Source organism: Protobothrops mucrosquamatus, unplaced genomic scaffold, assembly GCF_001527695.2.
Source record: "Protobothrops mucrosquamatus isolate PMUCROS unplaced genomic scaffold, P.Mucros_1.0 scaffold2763, whole genome shotgun sequence".
NCBI lineage: Eukaryota > Metazoa > Chordata > Lepidosauria > Squamata > Viperidae > Protobothrops > Protobothrops mucrosquamatus.
Window position 1 is genome coordinate 102,803 of NW_015388802.1, and position 12,699 is coordinate 115,501.

At 45.9% G+C, this 12,699-nt stretch overlaps 1 protein-coding gene across 1 annotated transcript in view; it reads right to left on the minus strand.

Annotated features, from left to right (window-relative positions):
* Window positions 1–3,352: 3,352 nt before the first annotated feature.
* The window catches only part of GSK3A (glycogen synthase kinase 3 alpha), a 33,400-nt gene continuing 24,053 nt past the window's right edge, over window positions 3,353–12,699 (minus strand). The window contains exons 6-11 of the mRNA XM_029286036.1: window positions 10,536–10,642; window positions 8,928–9,025; window positions 8,197–8,292; window positions 6,580–6,766; window positions 4,406–4,507; window positions 3,353–3,429 (exon numbers count right to left, since the gene is read on the minus strand). Coding sequence (XP_029141869.1) covers window positions 3,353–3,429; window positions 4,406–4,507; window positions 6,580–6,766; window positions 8,197–8,292; window positions 8,928–9,025; window positions 10,536–10,642 — 667 coding nt within the window. The remainder of the gene's footprint in view (window positions 3,430–4,405; window positions 4,508–6,579; window positions 6,767–8,196; window positions 8,293–8,927; window positions 9,026–10,535; window positions 10,643–12,699) is intronic.

Here is a 12,699-nt window from a genome sequence, read left to right on the forward strand (position 1 = left end):
GCCCTAAGCTGCAATTTATGGACCTCGTTTTGCCATTTCCTCTGGGCAGTTCTTTTTTTTTTTGTCTTGGGGGTGGGTGGGCTGGGGGTTGCAGTTGGGCCACTCATCTTGACCACAACCAGGTGTTTATTGTAAATTAAAAGAGATGTGTTATATTCCATAAGGTCTCCCCGTTTCATTATCTGAGATTCTAAGGAATGGCTTGATACAGTATCCTGGACAGTCTGTCCTATAGTTTGACAATTATCTCCTTGCTCTTAGGGAAAAAAATTACCCGCTATTGTGTCAAAGTTGTAACTTTGTAATAGAATAATATTGTTACACCTTAAGGCAAAAGAAAGGGGATACTTTTGTGCTTTGATAGTTTGACACAATTTTTATTATGCCTGCAGTCCTAGCAGAACAAGCCGCGTTATTAAAACTCTCCCGTCTGAGCAACAAGTAAAAGTACAGGATTTCTGCTTTAATATGTAACTCCTAGTTGAAGGCCAATTCCATTTTTGGGTGATTGGCGTACGACGACTGACGAACGTGCACGTTTTAAAACTCAAGAATTTTTATGATGACTTTCCAGTCCCAAACATTTTAGCGTGACGGGAAAAGGAAATAAGGATTTCAATGGCAGTGAGCATCTCCTTGGGTAGTTCGTTTTACAATGTTGTATTTGCAGCATTTGAACAACAGACTAACACGACCGATGTAACCCAATCTTGAGTTCATCCAGCATACTAAACTTTAACTAGGCCGGCTGGCTTCACTAAAAGCACTTGAGCCATTTGCAGAATCTGGAATTGTTAGCAAACAGGCATGTTAGTTACATGGAAGGATATAAATTCTTTTTAGAATATAAAACTCAAAAAAGAGTTTTAACTACCGAAGCAGATGGAAACTGCAGGGATAAAGCTAACGTCATTCAGTGGAACGATCCCACTGCAACAACTAACCAAGCAATCATGCCACCTGGTTGGGGCCATAACGGATATATTAATTGCACACACCTAGCTACAGTCCAGTTGGCAAATTCTCAGCTAATGCTAAAGGTTATTTTTTAATCGTGTGCAGTTCAGTAGCAAGCTTGAGAGCTGACACGGCTAAGACTGATGTCTCCACTCAGACACGCTGAACCAAGTAGAGCTGGGTCATCCAATCTAAGCACTTTTTTATGAACTTGAATTCTGTATAGGAGAATTTATGGCATTTCAAGCAGCCGGAGAAAGTGGCTGGAGCCTAAGGTAGATAACATAGCTCTAATTCGCACTATGTGCCCCCAAAGAGTCAACCCCCAATGCCTGGGGCAGCAAAAACCTTGATCCCAACATGAAGGAACGTTAACGAACCCAAAACCCCTGCACATTCACATGTACACAATGAAACTAGGATGGTACACAACTGAACCGATTCCACCCTCGCCGAGATCAGTACAGGTAGTCCTCAACCTAGGACCACAATTGAGCCCAACATTTATGTTGATAAAGTGAGAAATTTGTTAAGTGGGTTTTGCCCCCTTTTATGACATTTCTCGCCACATTTGTTAAAGTGAACCACTACAGTCGTTAAGTGTATCTTGGCTTCCCCGTTGACTTTGCTTGTCAGAAGGTCGCAAAAGGGGATCACGTGACCCTGGGACGCTGCAACTGTCGTAAGCGTGAGTCGGTTATCAAGCATCCAAATGTAAATCACATGCTAAAATGGTCATAAGTCGTTTTTGTTTTTTTTCAGTGCCCCTGAAACGTCTTAACAGTCACTAAGTGAACACTGTAATTCGAGGACTACCTGTATTTGGCAACAGACGCCTCGACAGTGATTTTCCTTTACATTTTCTGGGGCCTCCTTGCTATGATTATTGTTTTATCTCCTTCGATTCTCTCCCCATTAATAAGGAGCTTCATGCCAGTCCTTCCGTTCATGCCAATAATTTATTGAACCGGATGTCTGTACACAGCCAAAAAAAACCTAAGAAAGAAACTAACACACAATGTTGGAAGGAAAGAAGGAAGGGAGGGAGGCAGTGATGAGGATAAATAGGGTGAGGGAAATTATCCACAGGCTGCACTCTGGCTCCTTAGGGGGAACCGTCAATCCTAGATGATTTGAAAATGGAAGGAAACGGGATTTGGGGGGCGGGGGACGGGGGGGTCAATCATTGCAACGTTTCATTAAGAAAAAAATTAATCTATTTACAGGGAAAATGGAAAAAGGAAGCCATTTTAAGGGGTTTTAGATGAGGAAAATATGTATTTACAGCAGGAAGGGAAACAGGCGTTTAAATGAAAACTTGCCTCCTCCAATTCCCTTTTGAGAACCCCCCCCTACGCCCCCAGAGGTCCACAAAATGGATCTGCAGCGCCGGGGAAGGAAAACTTGCGCTAGGGAGTGGATGCAACGGAATCCAGAGCAAGCTTCTGCTTCGTTTCCTGCCTGCTCTAATACCAGCTTGTTCCAGACACACGCACGCACGCACGCGCACACATACACACAACGCACACACTTCACAGGGTTTTCCCCGCCGCGAGAAATCCCAGTGCTACCTTCTGATGGGATCGCAGGGGGGAGCGAGGAATGGTTGGCCATGCCCCCCCCTCGCAATCCAAGGCAAGGGGGAGAGGGGGTTTCTTGTTCCCGGTTAAGAGATTGCGGGTAGAGGCATGGCAAGCAAAGGGCCAGGTCGGGGTGGGGGGGGGGTGGGGGTGTTGCCAGGGGGGAGGGAGGGCGATTCCCCGCTGGAATGGGACAAAACTGAATGTTTTATTGGGCTATAAAACCGACCTGCTTTAAAATACAGCATCCGGGTTTCATAGTCAGACAGGCCTTGGGATGATGGGAGGGCAATCTGGGGAAGGAACCATTAACAGTGTGAAGGGGACATTACAGAGGGGTGGGGTTCGGAAAGCATGAATGACATGAGACTGGGAATAAAACCATTTTTTTCCCCTCCCCAGGGGACGTTAAAAACAAGAGCAAATTAAAACTCAATTAGGACAGACTTGGGATTACCCAGAGGGAAAGGGAGAGGAAGAAAGGAAGATGGCAGCAACTCTCCGGTCCTTCCCCCCCCCCAACCTCTCCGGAGGCACCAACCTGGACCGCTTTTGACAGAGAAGGGAGCCCTCAAGCCATGGGATTTTTCTGTCTCTCCCCCCCCCTCCCAAGCCAAAGCATTAGAGGACAACCTGTGAGGGACTCCCCCCTCCCGTCCAAGTGGCCACCTATCCCCAATTGGCCTCCCCCTCCACCTGGTCCCCAGGCCAAAGTTGCTTTCCCCCCCACCATTCACAGTTCAGAGAAGTCCATGTGGGTGGCCTGGGGATAGGGGGGTAGTGGAGGGGTCCTGCCCCCCGGGCCCAGCGACCCCTCAGGATGTATTGGCAATGGGTCCTGCACCGTCTCCTGGTGTGACCTGGCTCCTGTCAGTGTTCATTCTTCCCTCACCTAGAGAGAGAGAGAGAGAGAGAGACAGGAAACAGTCTGAAGCTATGTTGGACCTCCCTTTTCAAAAGAAGCCAAGTTGTTAGTCTCATTTTGTTGTTGTTAAGGTGCCTTGGCAGTGCAGTGGTTAAACTGCAATACTGCAGGCAAACACCGCCCACATCCAGGAGTTCGAGCATGACGGGGTTCAAGGTCGGTAAAATGAGGACGCAGATTGTTAGGGGCAATAGGCTGACGTTGTAAACCGCCCAGAAACTGCTATAAAGCACTGTTGAGCAGTGTGAAAGTGTAGCAATAGCACTTAAGACTTATATACCGCTTCATAGTGCTTTACAGCCTTCTCTAAGGGCAGTGGTTCTCAACCTTTTTAATGCCGTGACCCCAACCGGTCGTAAGTCGAGGACAAACCAGTCGTAAGTCGAGGACTACCCAACCGGTCGTAAGTCGAGGACTTTCCCTGCCCGGGAGCGCCGCGCATGCGTGGTTCCGCCCCCTGCGCCGGCCGAGGCGTAGCTGGCAAGCGGCAGAGACGGAGCAGGCTGACCACCAGCTGGCCCAGCCCAAGGGAGGTAAGGCACCCGCCGGAAAAGGGGGAAAAAATGGCGGACAAAAAAAATGGCGGACAGCCTTGGTTGGCGACCCCCGTGAAATGGTCGATCGACCCCAAATGGGGTCCCGACCCACAGGTTGAGAACCACTGTCTAAGGGGATTACAGAGTCACCCTACTGCCCTAATAATCTGGGTCCTCATTTTACCAACCTTGGAAGGACGGAAGGCTGAGTCCACCTTGAGCCAGTCAGGATCGAACTCCTGGCAGTGGAATGCAGAGTTAGCCTGCAATACTGCCTTCTGACCACTGCGCCACCAGGGCTCCAAGTGCTGTATTGCTGTTGTACGCCGTACACAAATAAACCCCCTCGCGTTACAGCTCCTGCTCGAAATTCAAGCCAAGCGCCGCAAATGAGAGAGAGCACTCACTGTGCGAGGTTCCAGAGCCAGACACAGACCCGACTGCGCTCGCCTGGGACCGGATGTGTGGTGGAATGAGGTTGGAATTCAACCCGGGCTGGATGGACAGCTCTGCAAAGAAAAAGAGAAGAGGGTGAGGCACCCCGTTAACTCATCGTCTGGGGGAGGATCCGTTCGTTTCTGCAAGGCTCCTCAACGCGCCCGAGGAGCTGTTAACCTACAAAAGTTGAGAGCTCCGCCAGACGTTTTTTTATTTTTTTTGATACAAAGCGTAAAAAGACACAACTTTTGCAAACGAAAAATGCATTGGGAACTCAAGCTCTTTCGCCAGCGGTGTTTTTAAAGGAGCTTTTAACCTGGCGTAGTTTGATTATGTTTTAGTGGGGGTTTTGTATGGGGTATTTTTAGAGCAGGCCTGTTATTTAATTTGATTTTAGACAGAAATTTGTGTATATTTATTGTGGTTTTTTATTATCGCCTGTTCACCGCCCTGAGTCCCGTAAGGGAGATAGGGCGGTATATAAATTCAATAAATAAATAAATAAACCTCCCAACGCTGCAAAGCTTCAGTTCCCAATGAATTATTCCGCAACAACGCAAAACAGGACATTGTTTTAAGATCCTTCACACTGCGATATAACCGCTCAAAGATGGTATCTGGAGCATGGTGCCAGCCTGATGTGAAAGGCTGCAGGCCACGTGATAGCCATCTAGGGCACGTTTCTCCTGTTAAACTGTTACACGGACAGCATCGACTTTGCTGAATTGAAAGGAGCTACACTGTTAAAAAAAAGAGCATTTCAAGTTGCAGCCAATTACATTTCTAGGGTTGGCATTTTATTCCCTTGCCGGTTCTACTTCACGGAGGCGGAAACCCTTCCTGGGACACCTCACCTGACCTTTTGTACAGAGGGAAACCAAACCAAATTAACTCTCTCAATCATTTATTCATTCAAACACAGGGAATAGGAAGCAGCAGAAGGTGGAATGGGGTGGTGAAAAGGGCTAGCAAAAAGATAGATCTCACAATATAACCGAGAGTCAGTTTGGTCTAGCCCAGGGGTAGGCAACCTTGGCTCTTTTATGACTCGTGGACTTCAACTCCCAGAATTCCTGAGCCAGCATGGCTCAGCATGGAAACCTCTTTCTTTCCCCTCAGCATGGCTGGCTCAGGAATTCTGGGAGTTGAAGTCCAGGAGTCATAAAAGAGCCAAGGTTGCCTACCCCTGGTCTAATGTTTAAGGCTAGAAAGTGGGAGACAAAGAGTTCTAGTTCTGCCTTAGCCATGAAAGCCAGCTGGTTGACCTTGGGCCAATCACCGGGAGACTGGGAGTTCTAGTCATGAAAACTGGCTAGGTGATTTTGGGGCCATCGTTCTTTCTCCGCCCAATTCACCTTAAGAGGGTTTTTGCTGTGGGGAAAATAGGAAGAGGAAGTATTGTTCACCACCTTGGGTTATTTGCAAAAAAGTGGGATATAAATTAAATAAATAAAGCATTGGGGGGGGGAGAGAAGACAGTTCCCAATACAGCATTCAGCAGCAGTTAATTTGATGCCTGGCTCAATCAAGGCATAAGTTGGACCATAAGAAAGGCTGAGCGCCAAAGAATGGAGGCCTTTGAACTCTGGTGCTGGAGAAGACTCCTGCGAGTCCCTTGGACTGCAAGGCGATCCAACCGGTCAGTCCTAGAGGAGATCAATCCTGACTGCTCTTTAGAAGGCCAGATCCTGAAGTTGAAACTCAAGTACTTTGGCCACCTAATGAGAAGGAAGGACTCACTGGAGAAGAGCCTGATGCTGGGAAAGATGGAGGGCAAGAGAAGAAGGGGACGACAGAGAAGGAGGGGGCTGGATGGAGTCACTGAAGCAGGAGGCGTGAGCTTAAATGGACTCCAGAAGATGGCAGAGGACAGGAAGACCTGGAGGAATGTTGTCCATGGGGTCGCGATGGGTCGGACACGACTTTGCAACTGACAACAACAAATGTTCTCCATAACAAATATCTGTGCTTCCTTGAATTTTTCAGCATTTGGGGAGAGGGGGGTGTTCAGCACTGTTTCCCTGATCATCATTATTTTTTCCCAGCATTTGGGGGACCATTGTGTCTGTTTTCCCTTGGATTTTTTTTTTTTTAAAAAAAAAACACTTTTGTATGTCCAACTAATTAGATCCCAGCCACTTACCCACAGGGCTGAAGTTGAAGAGCGGGGGCAAGTCACGGCCATTGGGCAACCGGGCGTTGGGCTCGCGCAGCTCGTCAAAGAAACTGTTGGCACAGGCCTCCAGGGGAGAGAGGCGCGTGGCTGGGGTGTACTCAAGCAGGCGGCTGCACAGCGAGATGGCCTCCAGCGGCGTGCGAGGCTTAAACACCTGCAAAGTCAATGGAGAAAGCTGGATTCGCTTAACGACTGCATTGCTTCGCTTACCAACCATGGCAAAATAAGGCTGTAAAATCAGGTAGCTCACACAACAGCTGCATTTCTTAGCCGTGAAAATCCTGGCCCCCATTGTGGTCATAAGCTGAAGAATTCCTGTGTGATGCATGTACAGTAGTGGCCGAAATTGTGGAAACCCTTTGGGGAAAAGTGTATTTTTGAAGCTTGATGGCTAATAGCACCACTTTTTTTGGGGGGGGGGGAGTAGTCCCATAAAATTACATATCAATGGAAAGATAATTTAATCAAGAACGTAACGCAACAAAGTTTGTTCAATTATCTGTACTGTATTCTATGAACAGTTACAGCCAAATAAGCAGAAAAAGGAAGCACAACTTGCTTAGGTTGATCTCACGTAGCTTTCCTTCATCTGATGGTAGGTAGCCAATGAGCGTGAGTGTTTAGAGAGCCAATCAGGTGTCATCTTGTTTTGGCAATGAGCCAATCAGATCACGGTAGGATCCAGTGATTGATGTCATGTATTGAAGCTGAGAGGAGGACATTTGTCAGTGTGTTATGTGATCGCTATCAAGTTGGTTGGGGTTTTTTTGTGTTCTTTCATTGAGTGAGCTTGTACAACGTAATAAAATTAAAGTCATGGTGCAAAGAGTTGACTGGTTGCCCAGAAAGCGATGTAAAATAGTATTATTAAGTGAACGAGGCTACAGTTATAAAGAAATTAGAAGAAAAATGGGTGGAAACTTAACCAAAGGTGGCATTTCTACTGTACACTTTTCCCAAAAGGTTTCCACAATTTTGGCCACTACTGTACTTGCTGTATTTAACTGGCACAAGGGCAGCTGGCAGGGTTTCCTGGGCTGGCCTGGTTGCAGAGATTTATTTTAAAGCCAGGTGCATAGAACCCAACGATGCAAACGTGCCCTTTTCAGAGATACTCTAGAACAGTGATGACGAACCTTTTAGAGACCGAGTGCCCAAACTGCAACCCAAAACCCACTTATGCATCTCAGGTGCCGGGTGGGTGTGGCCTATTGGATGGGCGTGGCTGCGGTGGTAACAGCAGACTGGGTGGGACTAAAAAGTTCAATCAATCAATTCCAACTTTGCAAGATCTTTTTTTTCCCTGCGAGAAGTTGAAATTGACTGATTGATTGAACCTTTTTTTTTTTTTTGCACATGGCGGCGGAGGCCTAAAGCGAAAAGGTTTTATAAAACCCAGCTGAAGGCCTAGGACTGGGGCGACGGCGTGCGTGCGTGCCCACAGAGAGGGCTCTGAGTGCCGCCTCTGGCACCCGTGCCATAGGTTCGCCACCACTGCTCTAGAAATATAACTCTCTGGGACAGTAGCATGAAGTCAGCCCTCACATTTCGTCTTTTCCACCCTCTCCCTGCCCCCCTCTTTACCTTTATCCATGGATGTGCTTTGATCTGGGGGAACTTAAACTCTGTATAGTTGGGGTTCATCTCTCGTATCTGTTCTCGTGTCGGTGTTCCCAACACCTACAGGAGGGAAGGGAAGGAGAACAATCAGAGCACGGCAAGTCTGGGTTGTATTTCGACAACAAGACAAAAGCCCAGTCACTCATCAGCCCATCAGGCTGACTCTCCAGTTCCACTTTAGAGCGTATTTGCAGGACTGAACTAAAGGGCAGGTGGGGGGGGTTTAAACAGTTACCTTGATACCTATCTCAGGTTACATAATCAAACATTTCTTCTCTATTTCCCTTAACATTTCTAATTATATCAAGCTCAATTGAAACTTCATTATCACATTTATCAATATGTTTTTGCTTATAGATATCCATATCCTGTTTTTAAGTTTTACCTAATTTTTAATTGCAGTACTCCAATTTAACCTTTAATATCCATAGTATTTGAGTTTCGGGTAACCCAAATTTCCTTTATCTCACTACATAAAAGTTATAATATCTAAAATACACGTATGACTTACTTAAATATATCCTTATTTTATTTCATAAACATTTTCTATTTCTCATCCCAGGACGTCACCACTTAAGAATGGAGTAATGGAGATTTTGTTACTGAACTATCGACTAACCCAATCACCACGTTGCTTTCCAAATACTCAAATGTAAAATTGGAAAACCAATAAAAAAAATTGTTATAAAAGTTACCTTGATGATCTCCACGAGCTGATCCACTCCGCTGTCCCCAGGAAAGATGGGCTGCCCCAAGAGCAGCTCTGCCAGCACACAGCCGGCGGACCAGATATCTACGAGGGAAGCCGAAAAGGGGCGCCGTCAGTCCCACCCAGGAGAGCAGCAATACCCCACTGCTTACTGTAAAAAGCTTGCAGTGCTTCCACTTGGTTCCTGAAACCACCCTCCCAGCTGGCTGGTTTTCTGGCCAGACAAGAGATCTCAGGGTCAAAACTCAGCAGCTCCAAGCAGATGGCAAAACAAGGGCCAGCGAAAATGCTTGTCAATTAAAGACAAAAATATGGTCCTAAGCCAGTGACAGGAATCACATGACCACGGGGGTGGGGGGTGGGATGAGGCAGACGTAATTTTGAGGACAGTCGTTATTCGTAAGTAGTTATTTTGAAGACCGCTGCAACTTCAAACGGTCGTTAAGCGGGGACTGCCTATAATACGTCTGCAAAAAGAGGGTCCTAATCGGGCAGCTTGTTGATCAATGTTGGTAGATCAAATCTCCCTGAAAGCATCAATGCTCACTGTCGTCCATTTTTGCAATAGACTACCCCATGGAAAACATAGGGAAAATGCCATGCCCACGGGTAACGGGCATGGATAGATAAAGAAAAGGTTTTTTTTTTTCTTTTAGCATTCTTTCTGCTAAACCACTGCTAGTTAAATGGACAGAAAAAGCTAAGCAAGATGCAGGCAGAAATAATCACACCCCAGAATAACTGCACAATTCTGTTTGAGAACTCCTGACGGGGAACCTAAAGGGAGTTAAGAGAATGAGGGGGAAAGAGAAAGGAGAGAGAGTGAAGAATGTGGGGAGAAGAAAAATAAATTGAACAGAAGGGCAGGCAAATACACCCATTCCAGTATTCACACGATGAACGGGGGCTACGGGCCGAACTATTGCATTGTGTGGTCGTGAATGTGAATATTGCTTGATCAAAATGCTTGCTAAAAAGATTGAGGAGGGAGAGCTGAGGGGCCTAATGGCCACTTCCAATGCTCGCCTGACAATTACAAATAGTCCTCCAGGTACAACTACAATGGTGACCGGAACTTCCGTTGCTAAGTGATGTGGTCGTTAAACGAGTCGTGCCCAATGTTATAACTTTTCCCGCAGCGAAGTGCATTTGGTTTCCCCCATCAGCTTTATTGGAAAGCCTTGGGAAGCTCATAGATGGCAATCAGAGGGCCCAGGAGGCTGCAACTATCTTAAAGACACGCCAGTTGCGGAATGTCCGAATTCTGACAAGGTGGCCGCGGGGACACTGCACCGCCGCAACTTCGAAACAGTTGCTAAAGGAATGGTCCTACCTATATAGGACTGTCTTCCTATGATGCAGCACAGACAGAGCTATACCCTAATGCACCCCGTTTCCAGGCGGGCTACAACTCCCAGGATTCTCCAGCTAAGGCATTTCTGGAAGTTGTAACTCCACACCTGGAGGTTTTGGGAGAAGGCCAACGCTCGGCGTTTGCTTCCGGAAGCAACCACATCGATAGGAAGGAAATTCGTTTGGTCTGAGAGGCAAAAACCTGTAAGATGCCTCAATGGGGCAGCCAGGTCATTCTCACCTATGTTTGAAGTGTAATCGGTGGCTCCAAAAATGAGCTCAGGCGCACGATAATAGCGAGAACAGATGTAGGAAACGTTTGGTTCGCCCCGCACCAGCTGCTTCGCGCTGAAAAAGAGAGGGAACGGTGGATGGGGGTCCGGAGAGAACTGGGGTGCTATTGAAACGAGGGCAGAGAGGCATAAATCCAAGCCTCCCTATGACCCCACCACCCTTAAGACCTCCAGCATTTGTGAGCTTTATTATTTATTATCTAACAAAAAGTGAAAATTATTCAGCACACAATTTAAGAACGCCAATGTAAATTACAATGTATCTACGGTACAATTCTATGAAAACAAAAGAAATACAAGGATAGGTTTTGGTCCTGGCTCCACTCGGTTTTGGGGACTGCTGTTTGCCCTCAGCCCATCACTCAAACGCCACAGAGTGATCTCAGCCCAGAAAGGGATACCTGCTCCCCCATTTAAAAGAGTAACAGAGCTGGAAGGGACCTTGGAGGTCTTCTAGTCCAGCCCCCCGCTCGAGCAGAAGACCCCACCTACACCATTCCAGACAAGTGGCTGTCCAGTCTCTTCTTAAAAACTTCCAGTGTTGGAGCATTCACCGCTTCTGGAGGCAGGTTGTTCCATTGGTTAATTGTTCTAACTGTCAGGAAGTTTCTCCTTAGTTCTGGGTTGCTTCTCTCCTTGATTAGTTTCCATCTCATTGCTTCTTGTCCTGCCTTCAGGTGCTTTGGAGAATAGCTTGACTCCCTCTTCTTTGGGGCAGCCCCTGAGATACTGGAACACTGCTATCATATCATCCCATGTCCTTCTTTTCATTAGCATTTCATTAAAATTAGGGCTTACAGCCCTAGATTTGCAGCGGGAAGATGTGGGTCCAAATCCAGGTTAACCTTGAAGCTGAAACAAGTGGCCTATGACCGGTTGCTCTCTCTCACAACCTCCTCACAGGGCTGTGGGAAGGGAAAAGAGCAACAAAGGGAAAAATCCGACTCTGCTGTCTCAAACCTCTTGGAGAAAGTGTAAGATCTGTAACATTTATTTACAGGATGTGGCTCATAAATTCCTTCTGGGGAAGCTTTGCAAGATGACCGATAAAACCGTGCCAGCAAAACAAAAAAACAACCCTAACAGCTATGCAGAAACAAGGTCACAGAATGACCAACACTTTGAACACTGGGGGTGGGTGGGAAAAAGGGGTCAGTCAAGACCGCTGAGCAACCATGTGCAGTAGCTCTGAAAGAATAATTGTGCTTGAAAGGAAAGCCTTTTTGAGCTTATGCACCGCAGACAAATTCCTTGTGTGTGTCCAACCACACTTGGCCAATAAAGAATTCCATTCCATCCTNTTATTCTATTCTATTCTATTTTCTATTCTATTCTATCCCTCCATTCCATTATTCTATTCTATTCTATCCCTCCATTCCATTATTCTATTCTATTCTATTTTCTATTCTATTCTATCCCTCCATTCCATTATTCTATTCTATTCTATTTTATCCCTCCATTCCATTATTCTATTCTATTCTATTTTCTATTCTATCCCTCCATTCCATTATTCTATTCTATCCCTCCATTCCATTATTCTATTCTATTCTATCCCTCCATTCCATTATTCTATTCTATTCTATTTTCTATTCTATTCTATCTCTCCATTCCATTATTCTATTCTATTCTATCCCTCCATTCCATTATTCTATTCTATTCTATTTTCTATTCTATTCTATCCCTCCATTCCATTATTCTATTCTATTCTATTTTCTATTCTATTCCTCCATTCCATTATTCTATTCTATTTTCTATTCTATCCCTCCATTCCATTATTCTATTCTATCCCTCCATTCCATTATTCTATTCTATTCATTATGATCATGATTTATCACTTGTTGCTTGTATGTACACTTACAACTTATGCACCAGAGACAAATTCCTTGTGTGCCCAATCACACTTGGCCAATAAAGAATTCTATTCTATTCTATTCTATTCTATTCTATTCAATTCAATTCAATTCAATTCAATTCTATTCTATTCTATTCTATTCTATTCCTCCACTCCACTCCATTCCACTCTATTCCATTCTAATTCTATCTGTGGCTGTAGTGCCACAAGGTCTACAGGCAAACCCACTCCCCTGGTTAGAGGGTTATGTCGTGTGCTTC